Source organism: Pantherophis guttatus, chromosome 4, assembly GCF_059756535.1.
Source record: "Pantherophis guttatus breed Tessera chromosome 4, ASM5975653v1, whole genome shotgun sequence".
Lineage (NCBI taxonomy): Eukaryota > Metazoa > Chordata > Lepidosauria > Squamata > Colubridae > Pantherophis > Pantherophis guttatus.
Window position 1 is genome coordinate 98,114,283 of NC_142066.1, and position 20,563 is coordinate 98,134,845.

The window sequence follows — 20,563 nt, forward strand, 5'->3', positions numbered from 1 at the left end:
AGCCAAAGTATTTTATTCAGAAGCGGTGAAGCTGTAAGAACATGAGATGTAATGAAAACAGCTTTCCCCATCTGAATAAAAAGTCTTTGGCTTCTCTGCCATGAGGGCCTGCAGGTTTTACCCAATCTGGTCAGGCTTAGTTTGGGCCTGCTTGCTGCTGACTGGCTAGTTCGAATGAGCAGCTTCAGAGATTGGGGCATGACAGCCAATCAACAAGGGCCTTGCATTTCAGCCTGATGAGACAAAGGAAGCTACCTCCCCTTTCATTGGTTGCTGCTGTTGCTGCCTCAATCCCTGAAGCAGGGAGCTGCTGCTTCTAGGCCTAGGCCTGCTGGCCACATGGCCCCAGCTGGAGTGTTTTATTCAAGCTGGTGAAAATGTTTTCCTTAGATTTCACATTCTTACACCTTCACCATCATCTGAATAAAATACTTTGGCTTCTCTGCCAGTGGGTCAGCCTCTTCTGAACCTCTGGAGATCTTCAAAAAAGTAAGATCTTCAAAAAGTAAGTAATAAAATAAATGGCATGATTAACGTTTCTATTATTTTCAGTGGGAAGTAAAGATAATTAAATTAGCATGAATGTAACCTATTATGATTATGTTTAAAAATATAAAAGAACTATATGTTAAAAATGTCCCTGATTTGCAAATCATTTATGTCCATCCTTTGATTTTTGTAGCAAATTGTATATTTTTGTTTTAATAAAAGTGAATATTCATTGAGAATCAATCTGTTTCTTCAGAGTAGTTCCTCTCTCACCATCCTCTAAAGCTCTACTCCTTAACTGATTTTTCTTAATAATTTGTCTATTTAGAACAACATAAAGGAAGCAAGAAAAAAGGCAACAGAATTCCTAAGGGAGCAAAATCCCTACAGCTATATAAAGACCCCACAGTGGTCTCTAAAGTGGTCTTATTGCCACAGTAAAAAGCTAGTATAATGACTTTAAAATACAGCTATTACTGTTTCCAAAAAATATATACGGTACTTGCTAAAATTTTAGAAGGTACCTGTGTTAACAGATAGCTGCTTCCATTAGTAGAACAGCTTTCAATATAGGGGGGAATAATCACAAATCCAGCAAGTTTTTATATTTGCTTGAGAGTCTGTGAAAAACCTTTTGCTAATGTTAGAATGAGACTTCACTGCACAACTAATGTAGTTTTTTCTTCTTGTAGTTCTTGAAATCCATGGCACAGAATTCAATGTTTCAAAAGTATTCATATCATTTTAGCCATTTTTGACATAAGATTGCCAGATTTAAACATTCCGAGTGTTTAAACATTTAATGGAAGTCTTTTTATAATGCTACTATCAAGCATTGTACATTAGGCTTGTCAAATTTCTTGTTTCTGATCAGATTGTATTTCACAATGCTTCAAGTGTATCAGTTGTGGTTTCCTTAACAGATAGTAAAGTGATATGAATCATTACTGGATTTTTTGTGAGAAACTGAAATTAAAAATTGATCTGTGCTTTGATGATTAGATATGGGATTATGGAAATAATGTAGGCAAATGTTAATCTTAGAGTAAGTTTAATATATTTTCTATTTACCGTATTTTTTGGACTATAAGATGCACTGGACTATAAGACGCACCTTAATTTTTGGGGAGGAAAACAAGAAAAAAAGAATTTTGCCTCTGCCTACCAGCATCAGGATCAGCGGGGTTCTCACTTCCACTTGGATTTTGATAACAAGTAGCACAGACCTTTTTATCCATTTAAAACAAACCCTATCACTCTACGCGCATTTAAGTGGAGTGGGGTGGGGGATGATTTTCATGGGGGCAGAAGAGGGACTTGGCACCGAAGGCTCTATTCTCGAGATGCCTCTGTCTTCCTACCTATAGCCATAGGCGTTGAAAGCCTGGCTTTCTCGCAGCAAAACCCTATAGAGACACAGCACTTCAGTCCTCCTGGACGCTCGTAAACAGAGTCCTCCTCGATGCTTGTAAACAGGGTGCCGGGTTTCCCGGCAAGCCCCCTGCGCCTTTGCTGCCTTGGTCGGAGCCTGATTCCGGAAGTGGCCTGGAGAAGCGCGGAGGTCGGGACTCGGAGAAGTGGGCGCTGTGCAGGGGGAATAAGGCAAGGCACTGTCACCCGAAAACATTGTTGCCGTGATCTCCGCTGCCTGGAGATCTCCGCTGCCTCCCTGATTCCAAAAATGGGGCATGTGGAGGCAAAAAAAGAGCATCGTGTTTTTGGGCGGCTCCAGGCAGCGTAACGCCCCCAGTGTAGTGCCCAGCAAGCCATCAGTTCCTTGACAATGTAAGCCCACTCAGCACACCCGAAGGCTGAGTGTGTCACGCCCCCTGGCCACGCTCACCTAGACAGTCATTAGAGCACAGAACTGGTTGTTAAAAAATTTGCAGCCCATCACTGCTCCAAGGTACTTTCTTATTCTAAAGTCTTCAAAACAAGGGAATTTGCTTAAATTGTGTGTGTGTGTGTGTGTGTGTGTGTGTGTGTGTGTGTATTTTCCTCAGGAATAATGGAACAGAGCTGAAAGGGACTTTTTCTTTTTGAGAAAATTTTATTTTTTTAAACAAATATAAAAAAACAAACAAATAAAAAACCATCTTCAATTACAAATACAAACAGTGTGTCGGTTGGTTACAAGTCTTTTGTGTGTCTTCACCTTATTCATGTATATCCATACATTTATTATCCTGATTAATCATATATTTAACTATGGCTGCTTCTTCCCTCGTTTCATACCAGATATTCTAAAATTGAGTTAATTTATATTATACCATTCATATCATCCTCTTAAATCGCTCCATCAATAGTACATCTTTATATCATATTTTATATAATTCTACATTACTTGTATTAGAAAGATCATATTTCATTTCCATATTTTTTTATCCAACCATTGGTAAAATAAGTCCCATATCTTATAATATTGTTTATCTTTTTGTTTTTTAATTTCAAATGTCAATTTACTCATTTCAGCACATTCCATTATTTTCTTAATAACTTCTTGCGTTGGGATTTTCTCATTTTTCCAATTTTTAGCAAACACAATTCTAGCCGCTGTTAATACATTCACAATCAAATATCCCAATTCTCTATTGTATATTTCAGGTACTATCCCCAATAAAAAAATCTCTGGTTTATAGTCTATATGCTTTTGTGTCATTTTTTCCACCTGTGTGTGGATTTTAGTCCAGTATCTTTTAGCTTTTACACACGTCCACCACATATGGTAATATGACCCCGGTATCTGATGACATTTCCAACATTTTTCAGATTTATTCTTGAACATTCTGGGTATTCTTGTCAAGGGTAAATGCCACCTGTAAAACATCTTATACAAATTTTCTTTATATGCAGTTGACATTGTCATTTTATAATTTTGTGACCACAATTTTTGCCATTTCTCTAAGTCACTTCCATGTCCATAATTTTCCCCCCAAGCAATCATTGTTTCTTTAACTTGTTTATCTTCCAATTTAACCTCTAATAAATATCCATATAGTTTTTAAATTATGTTTTCATCAGTACCTGTTAAAATTTTATCTAAACTAATCAAATTGTTATAAAAACCTTCTGTTTTATAATCTTTATCGTGTATAGACTGTATTTGCAAATAAGAATATCAGTTCATCTTTATACCTTGTACTTCTAATTCTTGCATAGATTTAAGTTCACAAGAAAGAGACTTCTGAGGTCTTTGAGTCCAACCACCTGCTCAGGCAGGAAAACTGAGGATGCCAAAATCTGAGTGGAGGGCCTGGGAAAGGTGTCAGAATAACAGAATAACACTCAGAAGGGACTTGGGGGGGGGGGACCTTATACCATTTCAGAGAAATTGGCTGTCCAGTCTTTTCTTAAAAACTTCCAGTGATCGAACACCCAGAACAGGGGTATTCACTTACCTTTGCTACCGGTTCGCAAATGTGAGCACATGCGCACTTGTGTACACCTCCTCCACGCAGAGGGTAAAAAACGGGATGTGATGATGTTCGGGCAGGTGGGCGGAGCCTCCTGCCGCTACTGGCTGAATTTCACCACTGACCCAGAACGTCTGGAGACAAGTAGTTCCACTGGTTAATTGTTCTCACTGTCAGGAAGTTTTTCCTTAGTTTTAGGTTGCTTTTCTCTTTGTTCAGTTTCCATCCATTGCTTCTTGTTTTGCTTTCTGCTTCTTTGGAAAATACATTGCCTCCCATTCTTTGTGGCAGCCCCTCAATAGCCTGTTTTGTGACCTGCCTATCACACTCTTGGGCAAAGCATGTGAGCCATTTCCTCCTTTTGGTGGTCCATGAAAGTACATCTATAGTAGGTAGATGCAGATAATGAAGTCGAAAAAAGGTGAACATTTTTACAGAATTATAGATACGTTGAGGCCAGGCGTGACAGGTAATAGATTCAGGATGCTACAATTTTTTCAGGCTACAATTAAAATAAAATAGAGAAGATCTCCAATCGATTCTCTAACCAAAGTATAACTTTAAAATGGCAAACGCTTTTGAGTTTGCCAATTCCAATTAATGCACGTTGCACTAAATCACCCAAAGTTTGAATACACCGTCCAATGCTTGTCCAGTTTTTTGCAGTTAATTCATCAGGGCTCTTTAGGTTTATATATCCCCCGAATACGATGGGAAAGTACTGTTTCCTTAGCTGTAGGTATGATTGCTTTCTTGCACACTGCACACTGCCCTTTAACGAATATTTCATAAAAACAAACTCATTATAAAAACTCACTGGAAATCTTGCTTAAATCGCATAAAGTAATTCCCGCCTCGTAACGCTTAAAGGAGCCACAAACTCCCGGAAGCTTTTTTTTTTTTTTGCAGCTCTTCTCCACCCATTTCTGTCGCATCTTCGGCTTAATTCTTAGTCACATGACTATGCGTAATCAAGAATGGCGAGAGGTTGAGTAGCTTTTCGCGCATGCGTGGTTTGGCATCCTGGTCTTTCCCGCCAGCTTGCGGAAGATTGGAGTTCTTGGAAAGAGTACGAGAAAGGTAACTGACTGAAGGCCGAAGCGAGGGAGGGGGGCGGCAAGGGGGAAGAGGCGTAAGAATTTTTGTCTCACACCGCTTCTGTCTTCCTCTCTAAATTTCCTGTTCTTTTCCGTCTCCTCCTTCTCTGTAGATCGGTTTCTACTGCAGTTTCTGAGGTTATGGGCGGGAGAATGCAGAATCGTCGCCCAATCCAAGATTAGGGATAGGTTTGACCCAAGTGAAATCGCGATCTGTCTTGGGTCCTAAAGCGCTTGAAGCGACTTTATTTGACCCAGAGCCTTTCAGGTGTGTGAAACTACATCTTCCATCGTCACCCCAAGCATTCATGAATTTTCAGCAGGTCACCTGCTAAGTGGGAAGGTTGGGATATGTGTGTGTGTGTAGGTCCACACATCTGGAAGGTCCCAAATTAGAGCAGCGATGAGAGAAAAACGAGTTGCTCAGAACGTTTGAGGAGTGAGAAGGAACCTGTCTAATCCGATTTCTCTTTCTAAGACTTCTTTCATTTCTGAGATGGTTTTACACCTACAACAGTTGCAAAATATCAATCTTAAATCCATGCTACTGCATTATTACATCATCTCTCTTTCCAATATTTTGCATAATTTACAGAAGAAAAGGTCCTGCATCAGCCGCACAAAACTCAGCAAGTTTTTAAAAATGTATAAACCTGCAGGGATGTCAAAAATTCTCTGCCAGTCATTGCAGGGGTTTTTTTTGTTTGTTTATTTCCATTATTTAATTGGGGAGGGGGAGGATTGATACAGTATTGGAAAGTTTGAGAAGCCTTGAGCCAGATTACAATGATTTGCAAAAAAACCTTTATTTTCCATTTCCTTCTGTACTCTGAATGATTTTACACTTAGGGAGCATTAAACATCTACCCATATAAAAAAAGGATGCTATAATGTTGTTTTATAATTAGATATTTCCCTTAAGATTTTATCAAATGTAATTGTGTCTGCTGTAGCTCTTTAGAGAAGATCTAGGCCAGTGGTTCTCAACCTTCCTAATGCCGTGACCCTTTAATACAGTTCCTCATGTTGTGGTGACCCCCAACCAGGGGTGGGTTCTAATTTCTTTTACTACCGGTTCTGTGGGCGTGGCTTGGAGGTCATGTGACTGGGTGGGCGTGGCTAGCTGGTCATGTGACCGGGTGGCCATGGCTATGTGTATAGGGACTACTCAGAGGGCTGAAAAAAGTCATTTCTGACAGGTCCTCGCACTTTTGACTGATCCTCACACTTATGACCATCCTCACATTTATGCCCGTGCAGCATTCTTAACAACCATGTTACTCATTTCACAACTGCTTCTTTTCACCATGGTGATAAGATAGGGCAAAAAACGTAAAATGTGAGGATAGTCATAAATTCGACAACTGGTCAAAAGTGCAAGGACCAGTCAAAAATAACTTTTTCAGCCCTCGGAGTAGTCCATATGCATAAAAGGATACAGCAATAGAGAGGGTTGAAGGAAGGGAAGGGAAACTAGAGTAGGAGTGAGGGTAAGAGAGGGAGGAAAAGAGGAGGAGAAGGAGAAAGGAAGAGGAAGTAGGGAGGAGAAGAAGAGGGGGGAAAGGAAAGAAAAGAGAGAGGTGGTAGGTTTGAGGAGAAAGATTGCTGTACAATAAAAAATATGAAAGGGAAGAAAGCCAACCCCAAAGAAATATAAAGATATTAAGATAAAGAATGAATTGTTAAACTTTAAAGAATAAAAAAGAACAAATATGAATAAATAACAATAGTTAGAAACACATTCAAACATACAATGCATTTTCTTTGAACAGAGAATTTGGCCGGTTCACAAATTTAAACAGTGTTTAGTCATTTCAATTAAATTTACAATTTCTATATTTCCTTTTTGCCATATTTATTCCTCATCTATTTTTTTAAAAAAAACCAATATTACCCTTCATCCTCATCTCTAATCTTAATGAAATTCAATTTTTCCCTTCTATTCTATATTATACCCCTTCCCATTGTCATCTATTTTTATATCCATCCTCACATTGGTTAATTATGTAATACAGTTGTTTAATACAAATTCAACATTTTAATATAGATCAATTAGTTATATAACTATCTTTTTTGTATATTAATCAATATGAAGATGAATATTCCAATTATTTCCATGCAATCCAATTAATTATATTTACCAATAATAATAAACTAAATAATTTCCCCCATATATTCCTCCAAACCACAACTTAACCATTTCTGCTTTCAATACAATATACAATTAATAGTATCTCAATTATTATAATTCCCTAGTTAAATAGAGCTTTTTTTCTTTTGTGTTTTAAAATCTTGAACTCTCCTCTTTTGCCCTAAATTTCCCATTGTTTGCACCTACCTTTTTTGGTGAGGAGAAAGAAAAAGAAAAAGAAATCTCTCTCCCTGCCTCATTTTGTCATGTTGCAGCAGAGCCTACTTTACTTTCAGTTTCCTCTTAGCTAGGGGAAAAAAAAATCTGCTCCAGCACTCTTTGCAGCAAGCAAAGAGCTTGCAAAACAAGAGCTTGCAAACGAGCCAATCTAATCATGCTAATTAACCTATCTTGAAGTTGAAAGAGGCTGGTTTTTTTTTGCTGTTTGCTTGCAAGGAGGTAAGTGCTGTGAGGCACAGGTCAAAGGGGGGGCCACCCTCCTTGCCACTTAGCCCCCCTGTCGCCCCCCTTTGCCTCTAGCGTCCCTCTGCCGCCCCCCTTGCTGCTTACCGCCCCCCTAAGGCATCCCACCGCCCCCCAGGTGGCGGTACCGCCCACTTTGGCAACCACTGGCTTAACTACTTAACAACCAGTTCTACCAAAGTAGAATCCCACCACTGAGTCTACTCATTTATATTTGCAGGCACCGATCTACTCATTTGTTTTCTTTTAACACTGATCAGCTGTAGGGCGGCCCTTTGAAGCCCCGCGGCAAGAATTTAAACCGTTTTTTTCCTCTAGGCATCAGCTGGGACTCGGGAGGCAGCAATAGATTGGGAGTGGGTGGGGTAAGCGAACGGCCAGCGATCCAACAGAGCAGAGAGTGAGGGTGAGTGAAGGCGGGGGGGGGTGAGAGAGGGCTTTGGCGACCCCGTGAAATGGCCGTTCGACCCCCAAAGGGGTCGCGACCCTCAGGTTGAGAACCGCTGATCTAGGCTTTTAGATTTCCTGTATTGGCAAAAAGGAATATAGCACAAGAAGTAGAAAAAGAGCCATTTATTTTTTTTATTAGATTTCTATCCACCTTTAATATAGAAAATTAAGGTCCCATTTGTAGTGCTCTCTTCTTGTATTTGTTCCTACAGCAACTCTGTAGGTTGGTTTGAGAAATTGTTTCTAAGTTACCCAAGTAATAATTATTTTACAGATAGTTCACATCAGTCTAAATCGAGTGTCAAACTCAAGGCCTGGGGGCTGGATCCGGCCCGCGGGGTGCTTAGATCTTTCCCGCGGGGCCGCTCTGGAAACAGCAAAGGACTGGTGCCTTTGCCAGCAAAAATGGAGCTTGGGAAGGGTGCACGTGGATCCTCCCGAGCTCCATTTTCACTGGCAGAGGGCTGCAGGAGGTTGTCGCAGCCAAAACCAGAGCTTGGGAGGCTGTTTTTGCTGGCAGAGTGCTAGGGCCTCCACAGGTGCTCCTGACACGAGTGACATCTAGGTGGCCACGGCCACCCTGTGCCCCTGAGGTCAAACACAACCCTGATGCGGTCCTCAGTAAAATTGACTTTGACACCCCTGGTCTAAATGGTTTTTAGAGCAGGGGTCCCCAACCCCTGGTCCATGGACTGGCACCAGGCCACGGAATGTCAAGAAACCGGACTGTGCAAACAAATGAAACTCCATCCATGAGATTCAAGCAGCAGACAAAACCACGCCCCCTCCAATCCGTGGAAAAACCTCTATCCACAGAACTGGTCCCTGGTGCCAAAAAGGTTGGGGGCCACTGCTTTAGAGGATAGGATTAGTCATCACTGATAGGATTGGTGATTTTTGTCTGTACAAGTAGTCCTTGGCTTATGACCACAATTGAACCCAAAATTTCTGTTGCTAAATGAGACAGTTATTAAGTGAATTTTGCCTCACTTTACGACTTTTCTTGCCACAATTATTAAGTGAATCCTTGCAGTTAAAATTAGTAACAGGATTGTTAAGTGAATCTGGCTTCCCCATTGACTTTGCTTATTAGAAGATCACAAAAAGTGATCATTTGATTCCCAGGACACTGCAACCATCATAAATATGAGTCAGTTGCTAAGCATCTGAATTTTGACCATGGGTATGGTGCTACATTTGTAAGTGTGAAAAACTATCATAAGCCACTTTTTTCAATGCCATTGTAACTTTCAACAATCACTAAATGAAGTAAATCGAAGATTACCTGTATTACAACAAATTAAATGTGTTTTTAATATTATTGACTATTACTTGATTTATAAAAATATTGACAGTCAAACCACCTAAAATGTTCCTAGGATATAACTCTTTACAGATGATTGTTCTATTGATCTGGTTTTTGTTGTTGACTTTTCTTTTTTTGTTTATTAGTTAAATAATGAAAGATAGCAAGGAGCCATATTTTGTGAAGTTTGTAAAAACTCTGGAAAGTTCAGAGTGTTTTCTTCAAGCTCTTGAGGTATGCTTATTTAATGTGTTTAAAACCATCTTGTAAATTAGTTGTAGTCACTAAATATGTTTTTTATAGCAGGAATTTCCTGTTACATCTCTCTCTGTTCCTTCATAATAACTAGACAGGAAGAATTTTGATACCTAGTTATGACTATCTTTGTCCCATTGATTTCAGTGGGTCTATCCTAAGTACAACTGAATTGAATCAATTGAGATTTGTATACTAAAATATAAAATAGCAATTTTGCATGAACAAGTATAAAGTGATTGTCTTTAGTTTTAAATATCATTTGTTAAATAAAGTTATATGCCTGAATGTTCTTGAAAGTTTGGATACAGTGAATTCTTGCTCTACTCAGCCAATGTCAATGAAAGAAAAGCTTTTTGTACAATTCTTTCTTTTCGTAAAAGCAAACCATAAGGCGGTAACTTGGGGACAGATAATTATGAACATGATCAATGTTCTCAGCAACGACTAAAATGCATTTATCTTTATTGAGAAAGCCTTAGAAATACCAGTTTCAACTTACTGCAAAAGCCTGCAGCATTTTTCACAGTATAGGAAAAATATTTCACTGACATGTTTCCTATTAAAAACTGTATTCTTTGAAAACAATTTTTCTACTTCCCTCAACATAAAACAACATTTAAAGTTAATTTTTATAGTAATAACATTAAAGCTTGGTTGGTCTAATTCAGTAATGGCGAACCTTTTAGACACCGAGTGCCCAAACTGCGTACGTGGGCATGCCCAAACTGAAAAGTGTGCATGAGTGCACTAACATGCACACGCATGTGCGGGCATGCGCAGCAAAGACCCAAAGACCAGCTGGCTGGTGGGAGGCTGGGCATCGCGGCAAGAGGTAAGATCTTTTTCTTTCGTAAGTTTCTGTTTTGTCATTTGCAGGGAAACAGAAGTTCAGGAAAGAAACGCCACAGAGTTCTGACCTGGGGCAACGGCATGCTTGCCAGCAGGGAGGGCTCTGCCATAGGTTCGCCATCACGGGTCTAGTTTGATCTAGTGATTAAGGCATCAGGCTAAAAAGCAAGAGACCATTAGTTCAATTCTCGCCTTGCCCATGAAAGCCAGCTGGGTAACCTTGAACCAATCACTCATTTTCAGCCCAACTCACCTCACAAGATTGTTGTTGTGGAGAAAATAGGTGGAGGAAGGTGTGTTAGATATGTGCACAGCCTTGAATCATTTGTAAAAATAATAAAGGGATAGAAATAAAATAAAATGAAAAATGTTCATGTTTACCATGCTGCACAAATCCAGTTTGGCTCTTGAGCTGCTAGAAATTGAATAGCAGTGCTTTTGAGAAAACAGTTTGGAAGTAAACGGAATGTTTTCTGTATTGAGTTATTTACTGCTTGTGTATTTTGCAGTCCATCAAAGAATTTCAGTCAGAAGAATGTCTTCAGATTCTTGATAAGGAAGCTGCACTTAGAATACAAGAGAATGACAAATCCCTTTATATATGTGATCAGTTTAGTGGCATTGTTTTTTATCATCTTCAAAAGGTTTGCATTTTTTTATATTATTATTCTTTGTCATATCTTGGTAAAGTGTACCTTTGAAAATTGTATAAAAAATGGAGCCGCCCTGAGTCTTCGGAGAGGGGCGGCATACAAATTGAATTAATAAAATAAATAATAAAATCAGTAGAGATATAAACACTGTGTCATCACTGGGAGACAAAATTGATGACACATAATCAGATGAATGACAATATACTGAATCTTGTTGATTCCATTTCTGTATTTGGCTATTTAAAAAATTACTAATAAATGATGATGTAGTATGGGTTAATTTTTTAGTGCCAATTTTTCCTTCCACCATATTTCTTTAAGAATGTGTATGTAGTTTGAGAGAAAAAGATGACTTAGAATTTATTGATCTTTTCAAAAATTGTCAGGTTATTTGCATGGATATTGTTTTAGATAATGTAAGTGGCTGGGAAATTGTTTTGTGAAAAAAGAGCCCTATTAATTTTTTTGCTTTATCTTTTTCAGCTTGGTTGTAGGATAGTGGGGCCACAGGTAGTTATCTACTGTATGCAGAATCAACGATGCGTTCCAAAGGCTGACCATCCAGTATTTAATATGACAATGGCTGATGTAACAATATCTTGTACAAGTCTTCCAAAGGAAACAAGGGTAAAATATTACATAAATAGGGAATTCAGATTCAGAGATGAGGTTTATCTTCTTAATGTTTATAAAATTATATTTGGCTTCTAGCCATGTTAATTATCAATTACCATATTTTTCAGTCTATAAGACGCACTCCACCCCCACCCCCGCCCCCGGTGGGTGGAAATGTCTGTCTGTCTTATAAAGCGAATGTTGCCGAAGCCCCACCCACCTGCCAGCCCGCACCCTTTGGCCTCTGCTTCCCAGCAATTTGCCTCCTTGCAGCAAACAGTTTCAGCACAGCCTGATTTAGCAGGAGCTGATTGGCAGTTGGATCTGCCTCCTGGAATACTGCCGATCAGCTATTCCAGGCTGCAGGGATCGCCCCTGCCTATTGCCACCTCCGCACGCCCCGTTTTTGGCCTCCGCACATCCCGTTTTTGGCTCAAAAATGGGATGCACGGAGGCCGAAAACCGGGCACGTGGAGACAGCGATAGGCGATGCAGCGATCCTCGCAACCTGGAACAGCTAATGGTATTCTGGGAGGCTGAGCCAACCGCCAATCAATTGCTCATGCTAAATCAGGCTGTGCTGAAGCTGACCAGGATGTTTACTGTTTGCTGCAAGGAGGCAAATTGCTGGGAGGCAGAGGCAGATTTTTTGTTTTGTTTTCCTCCCCAAAAGCTAGGTGCGTCTTGTAGTATCTTTATCTTTATCTTTCTTCTTTATTTGATTTATATACCGCCCTACTCCCGAAGGACTCAGGGCAGTGAACAGCCAAAACAGTAAAAATACATAAATACAAAATTTAAAAACAGAATAAAATCGAATTAGACAATTTGTCCCAGACAAATTAAAACACCCAAATCATTTAAAAACTGATTAAAATTTACATAATTAAAAAAGAGGGAAACGATTAGGCCAGGCCCGCCTGATGGAATAAAAAGGTCTTGAGAGCGCGGCGGAAGGTGCGCAGATCTGGGATCCTCCGTATCTCCGGGGGTAGCTCATTCCAGATAGTAGGTGCCCCCACAGAGAAGGCTCTCCCCCTAGGGGCCGCCAGTCAACATTGTTTGGCCGACGGCACCCGGAGGAGCCCCTCTCTATGAAAGCGTACCGGCCGGTGGGAGGCTATTGGTGGTAGTAGGCGGTCCCGTAAGTAACCAGGTCCTAAACCATGGAGCGCTCTAAAGGTGGTAACCAAAACCTTGAAGCGCACCCAGAAGACCACCGGGAGCCAGTGCAGCTCGCGCAGGAGAGGTATTACATGGGAACGCCATGTCACTCCCATTACCACCCGCGCGGCCGCACTCTGCGCCAGTTGGAGCCTCCGGTGCTCCTCAAGGGGAGCCCCATGTATAGAGCGTTACAATAGTCCAGGCGGGAACAGAGTGCAGAGCATCTTTAGTGCGAAAAATACAGTAAATGATAGAATAGGTACAGAAGCATACAATTCAAAATAAAAGGGATCAGATTTCTTTATTATTTTACCCAAAATACCTTCAACAGATGTTTAGTAACTTTAAAAACTCTTCAATCCTACTTTTACATGTAAGTTGTTTTAGAAATAAATTGCCTTAATATCGTTAAGGTATAACATGTTTGGTTAAAAGCATTTATTCTTGCTTTGGCAAGAGCAGGGTCATTTTTAAGTGATATTTCAAATATTTCAAGATATTTTTTCTTCTCAGTCCTAAATTACTTATTCTCAGCAAGTTCTTTTACTGTTTATATAATCTTCTGAAGTTTTACAACTTTTCTGAATCTTCTCAAATTTATCAGTGTAAATATAAATGGGCAATAGAACACTCTTTGTTGATTTATTTACACTTCTATGAAAATTATTAAAATGTGGCATTGTTTATATTTAAAATAACTACATATTATTTGATTCGTACTTTTATCTACTAGTGAGTTTTTTTCTATAGGAGGAAGTCCATGAATATGTACAGTTGATGGGTGGTCGTGTATACAGAGATCTTAATGTGTTAGTAACCCACCTTATAGCTGGAGAAGTTGGAAGCAAGAAATACTTAGTTGCTGCTAATTTAAAAAAACCCATTTTGCTTCCCACTTGGGTAAAAACACTATGGGATAAATCACAGCGCAGGTAAGATAATTGTCTATGCATTTGGATTACCTGAACAATTCTGACCTGCAATATTTCTTAACAAAGAATTAACATTCTTGTTGCAAAAGGTTCATGCTTTAATGAGAAATTCTACAAAGAAAAAAACCTGTTGATGGGGAAAATATAAAAATGTAAGAATGATATCCTTAACATCCACATTTATACAACCAAATTGGTTCTTTTCAGTTATTTATATAGAATTCTTATTGTCCTGGATCAAAATTTAATCAAATTTTGAATAAACCCATTAGAATAAGCACATCTCAAGCCAGACCAAACATATGTTTGAGTGCAAGCTCCAGTGTCACTCCAAAAATTCCCAACAAATTCTTATTTTTAATGAGACAGAAGGGACAATTATATATGTATGGAATAATTGTATTAACTGTAATGTAATTATATATTTTTTTCTGTGTGCCTTGAGACAGCCTTGTTCAGCCAGTTGCAAGTAGTTAAGCCCCTGCAACATTTAGCAATGCTTTTGGAAGTGGTTTGTTCATGCCTTCTTCCTAAGGATGAGAGAAAATAACCGGCCCAAAGTCACTCAGGTGTCTTTATGCCTAAGGCAGGACTAAATTCAAAGGCTCTCAGGTTGTAATTTGAGGCCTCAATCACAGCACCAAATTGGCTGTCAATTTAATTTATATCAAGCTTATTCCTGGTCCTAGCCTTATGTAACTTTTGGACTGTGGCTCCAAAACCCCCCCACTTCAGTTAAAATCAGAGTAGCACACCTCTGAATTAGATGCATTAACATCATTGTGTACTCATATAAGTCTGCATTCACCACTGATTTTCCAAAGAATGATCAAGTGATATAATTATTCTTGTTTTCAAAAGGATCACTAGATACACAGATGTAAATATGGGAGAGTTTCTGTGTCCTCCATTTCTTGGCTGTACAATCTGCGTAACTGGTTTAAGCAGCATGGATAGACAAGAAGTCCAGCGTCTCACCACTGAGAATGGTGGTAAATATACAGGGCAACTGAAGATGAATGAATGTACCCATCTTATTGTTCAAGAAACAAAAGGTAAAAAGCAAATCTTTGAATTTCTGTTTAGGTTGAGTTCAAGAGGAGTATTTGTGTAAATATTTGCAGATTGAAAATCGGATTTCACTTTGTACTAGGCTTAAATTTCGAACATAGAATGTATCCTCATATTATTTTCTGATGGATTTGCTGCAAACAATATTATTATGTTAGTGATATTTTTGTGTAATACTTCAACTGACAATATACAGTTTTTTATGGCAATGAAAATAAAAATATTTTAAACTTAATTTAGAATTCCTCAAATATAATTTTAATTTTTCTCCACTGTCTTTATGTTAAGGTTACACTTCTGAATTTCATGTGACCTTCTGCCCATTTTCTCTGCATTTAGTAAAAGGATTTTGATATTTAGGGAAAGAGAAAGTGTCTATAACAAAACTAGATTTATTTTAAAATATATTTCATATATTCTTTTAGAATAAATCCCTCCAAATCATGCAATACAATTTGGAAGCATAATACATAAACACAAGGTTAAAAATAATAATAAAAGCAATGATAAAATACTTAACCAGAAGGCTTCATACATGGAATAGTCAGGTACAGTGCTAAACACAATTATAGACCAATATAAAGGGGTAAATCCTAACCCTAACTCTCTTTACAATTTTCTTGGAAGCTGTAATGAAGAGATGTGGCAGATGCACTGTATAAGAATGGCAGACTATATCTAACAAAGTCCTATTCTTTATGCCTATTTGTATTATAGGTAACACATATGGAGGCTGGTCACTGATTGTAATAAGTATCTCATTAATTGTAAGGAAGGCTTGCAAGTATTATGATGGAATAGATGTTTTAGGTAACTCAAGCTAAAAGTGCTCAGAACTTTAAAAGTTGCCGCCAGCATTTTAAATCAAATCTGAAAACACCAGTGAGCAGTGTATCTGATTACAATTCTCAAGAATAGTGATTGTTTTCTATACAGGCTTAAATTTCTGAATCATTTTTAAAGGAAAACTTTAAAGGATGAATACATTGTAGTTAACTTAGTCTAGATAGAAAAAAAAAAGTTAAGTTTTCCTCTTGAGATAAGGCTGCACATTAGGCTATTGAAAAAAGTAGTTATTGACATTTCTTCTCCAGAGTTTTTTTTATAGTGCAGGTTCTTTGTATAAGAACAGTGGCAATTTTGAATAACAGCCTGCAAAATTGAAATGATAGGCTATGGTACCTGATTTTTTTATGTTTATTTAGCAAATCATATTGATCTGAATATGCTAATCAGCAAATTAATACTGTAACCTAAAAAGTCAAAGCTGTCTGACCTTGCATCCAGACCTCACATTTGGCAAATGGAAAAAGTCTTTTCATCTGCAACTTAAAAATCTATTTTGAATGGTTGGAAACTTTCCTTAATGAGGGGAAGGAAGGGAGCAAGATTTATACATACAAATAGAAAATTTCCCTTTATGTTGCTGAAAGTGTTCAGAGAGCAAATTCACACAGGTGATTTTCCTATCAGTAATTTGTGGATCCAATCCCATATTTTTTCTACTTACTGAATTAAATTAATTGTAAGGGTGATTTCATGGACATGTTTGAATTTTTGAGTTTAGGTATATAAAATGTAAAACCAGACAGAAAATAACTTTGAGCCTCATTGGCTGTTATCTCATGACATTTTATTGATGCAGCACAAAGGGCTTAATAGAGAGGCATTCTCTACTAACGATATATAGCATTAGCCAGCCACTGATGTTGCAGTATAAAGTCTCTTTTTGTTAGTAATGTATTACCATTGTGATGACCTAATTATACATAATTGCATATGCAAAAAGGTTCACACATAGCTATATTGTATTGGGTCAATGTATAGCTAAGGGATCATTTTTATAAGGAAAATGTAAGCACTTTATGTTTCAATGTAGTCTAAAAAATAAGTTTGTGAGTGCAGTCTCAAGTTGATTTTTAAAAGTATATAGAATAAGGTCTGTAGCATTTTAGCTAATAAGTACAGTTGGTAGTTTTAGAGTAAGGAGTCTTTCTTTATTCCAAACTGCCTGCTACAGTGTTGTTCTGTAGATAGTTACAGAATAAATTGGAGCAAAAAGATTTAGTATATTTATTTAAGAAAATGTCTAGAAAATGTCTACAAAGCTTGCTTTGTACATTTATGCTCATGCAGTTTACAGGCTTCAGAAGAATTGAAACGGTATTATTTATTATGATTTTGTCTCTTCTTGGGAAAGGCCAGAAATACGAATGTGCAAAAAGGTGGAATGTTCATTGTATATCCATGCAGTGGTTTTTTGACAGCATTGAAAAGAGATTTTGCCAGGATGAATCAATGTATTTGATAGTTCCTAGCACAAAGCAAAATAGTGCACCAAGCACTTCAACTCCTACGAGTCAAGCTAGCAAGCCAGACAGTAAGTAATACATAAAGGGACAGATTTCCTATATTATCTAGATTACTTGTATAATTATTAACTGATTTAAGATTGCATAATTTACTTTTATTATTTATTTATTTATTCATTTGTTTGTTTTTAGGAATGTACTGGCCCATAAATATTTTGAAGGCCTGAATTCTATTGTGACTGTTTACTTTGGGATGCTCTCCTCAGATTATTTTTGTTATATTTTTAAGTAGAAGAAATGAGTCTTATAACAAAATACAGGTAGTTTTTGACATATAAATATCTCAGTATCTGCACATGTGATCAAATTTCAGGTACTTGGTATGTATTTACGTCAGTTGCAGTGTCCTGGGATCGTGTGATTGCCTTTTGTGACTTTCCGACAAGCAAAGTCAACAGCAAAGCCAGATTTGCTTAACAACTGCAAGTGATCCACTTAATAACCATGGCAAAAAAAGATCATAAAATTGGGTGGGATTCACTTAAAAACTGCTTTGCTTAACAACAAAAATTATGGTCTTAATTGTGATCATAAATCAATTACCTGTATTATATATCAACTTCTCCTTTATAGCCATCCCCTTAAGAAAATATTCTGACCACTTTTCAGCTCTTCTCCCAAGCTGCAGCTTTCTATGGCTACTGAGCATGTTCAGTCCTCCTTGATGAGTGCTGAGTATGATAGTTTTGCTTTAAAAATAATTGTAAAAATAATTATATGCAGATACCATAATAATTTATATAATAAGCTGAACCATGGTAAGACTGAGGGACTTTGGATGCATGACAATTTAGGATTCTGGACTTTAGCATCTTCAATTCTGGATGGGGTTGAACTGCCCTAGGCAGGTCAGGAATCTTGGGGTTTTCCTGGATTTGAAACTCCTATTCAAAAGCATGTGGCAGTCATGGCAGAAAAGAGCCTTTGCACAACTGTGTGTTATGTGCCAGTTGTGCTCTTTCTTGCTTTGGAAATCTCTGTACTTAGTTACTGAAGCCTTGATCATCTTACACTTGGACTATTGAAGCTTGCTCTACATGGGGTTATCCTTGAGAAATATTTGGAATCTACAATTCACATAGAGTGCAACTGCATGGACAATTCTTGAAGTCCCTAGGGTGGCCCGTGTTATACTGCTGTTGCACAAATTTCACTGGTTGTCAGTTTGCTTCCGGATCCAATCCAAGGAGTTGGTTCTTATCTTTAAAGCCCTTTCTGGCCTGGGTCCACTTATCTGAGAAACCATCTCTCCCCAATAGGATTGGCTCACCCCATTCATGCCAGCAGAAGGGACATTCTGTGCACCCTGTTGGTCAAGGAATTCCAACTGGCAGGGTCTAAGAGAACCTTTTCTGCCATGGCTTCTGCTTTTGGAACATTGTGCCAAAGTGAGATCTGCACTCATTCTTTTGGCCTTTTGAAAGGACCTAAAGACCTGACTCTGCCAACAAATCTGAGGTTTCAATGGGGGTATATCATTCTGGATGTGGTTAAAGGGCTAAAATAAGACCCCACTTCCTCCCCATGTGCATCTTGCTCCTTTCACATCTTTATTAATTTTAAGATAATTTATTGTTTCTATTTATTGCTTTAATATTTCATATAGTTGCCTTTACTGATTATAAGTCACTAAAGTTGTCTCTAGGTGATATAGGCAGCATATAAATTAAATAAGGCTGAGACTTAAACTTCCAGCGCCTTCGGAAGCGAGATCCATAACCTCCACAGGTCCGTTCTGAGCTCTCCCTGTCGGGGGCTTCATTTGAAGCCATAGCCACCTTGTAGGGGTGGTGAAGTACATTGAGGGGAGCTGCATCTCCCCTCCCTGACTTGGAAAACCCTCTCATCCAAAGACTAGGAGCAGCGGCAGTTAAAATGGCTGCCATGAAGCCAGAGAACAGCCAGAAAAGTGTGTGCAGGAGCAGAGAAACGGTGAATGGTGTGTCGTCTGGGTAAGAAAAGATTTACAGCTGGAGTCGGACCCCAACATTTTTTAAGGGGAATACCTTTTAGAACAATTTGTTACAGCGGCATGTAACTATTGTAAAAAAGCATATTGGAAATTTAAAGAAGTAAATATTTGTTTAAAAAGAAAATTAAGTTGGAAATGGAATCCCCAAAACAAAAGGCGTGATATTAAGAAGGCATATTAAGATGCTGGAACTATAAACCTACCTTTTCTTCAAATAATTTGCCATCAGTAATGGAGTTATAAGTTAAACTAAGCAAGATAAATAAATTGGACTTGTCAAAATAAAAGTAGAGCGGCAACAGAGTCAAAATAAAAGCAGAGAGGCAGCAGAGTGAAGTAAAGAGCGCCATCTGCTGATGACAGTGAATTTTTGCAACTTGGGAGTAAATATTGAAATGAAGAGAAATAACTGTTGAACTATACATATTTACCTTCTAACCACTGGAATATTAAAAAAGAATTTGTATCTGGGGGCCCCTAAATACTATTGAATATACAAAAACGACTTGAGGAGTGGAGGATCCCTGAAGTAACTAACTGATTTGACTCATCAATATGAGTCATTTAAATTTGACTTGAAGGTTTGGTTTCTGAACTGACAACTGTGGAGACTCAAACGAAATGGAGTTAATGATTCAAAACATTAAGGACATTAGGGACCTTATCCTGGAACTACACAAGGACATGGTGGAAATATTTGATCGTATAAATAGAAGACAGGAAAATTTTATACAAGAGACAAGGAGTAAAGACCAGGACAAGAAGGAAAGAATGGAATCATCAGCTGGAACAGAAGGGGAATTAGAACTGAGAAACCAACAAAAAGAAAATAACAAGGAGGAGACACTATTAAAATTAATTAGAATTGCTTAATTAAAACTGGGAAAACATTTTAAAAGATTTTAAAAAGAAATGGGAGGAACGGGAAGAGGTTTGGAGGGAAACGATAGGATTTAGAGCAGAAAGCTTTCAAATTAAACAGTGGCAAAAGACAGGGCAAGGAGAAAAAATTAAATTATGGATTCAAAGTAGATGGAATAAAAGGCTTGTATTCAGACGGTATGCTGTTTGATCAATGAAATGATGTTAGTATTAAAAGAATAATACTGTAGTTGCATATACCGTATATATATGATTAGAATGATGTGTGTAAAATTATTAACATGAAGATTAATCAATATGATAATTATGATTATTATTATCAATAACATGTTTAAGTGACTAAGTCTGTTTCTTTTATTTTTGAATGTAATTTTAAGAAGTTGTATAGTTATAAAGAGATATTAATTGGAAAATACACCATAT

General features: G+C 38.0%; 1 protein-coding gene across 8 annotated transcripts in view; it reads left to right on the plus strand.

The window, feature by feature from the left end:
* The first annotated feature begins 268 nt into the window (after positions 1-268).
* TOPBP1 (DNA topoisomerase II binding protein 1) overlaps positions 269-20,563 on the plus strand; it is a 99,840-nt gene continuing 79,545 nt past the window's right edge. For 3 of the 8 annotated variants that reach the window (XM_060683702.2, XM_087892511.1, XM_087892514.1), the window contains exons 1-7: positions 269-505; positions 9,516-9,603; positions 10,986-11,120; positions 11,613-11,756; positions 13,662-13,843; positions 14,705-14,898; positions 17,115-17,294. In XM_060683702.2, the coding sequence (XP_060539685.2) occupies positions 9,523-9,603; positions 10,986-11,120; positions 11,613-11,756; positions 13,662-13,843; positions 14,705-14,898; positions 17,115-17,294 (916 nt within the window). In that variant the 5' untranslated portion in view covers positions 269-505; positions 9,516-9,522. Of the gene's footprint in view, positions 506-4,811; positions 4,983-5,112; positions 5,268-9,515; positions 9,604-10,985; positions 11,121-11,612; positions 11,757-13,661; positions 13,844-14,704; positions 14,899-17,114; positions 17,295-20,563 lie in introns of all 8 variants that reach the window. The other 5 variants (XM_087892510.1, XM_087892513.1, XM_087892508.1 and 2 more) reach the window with 3 other exon arrangements.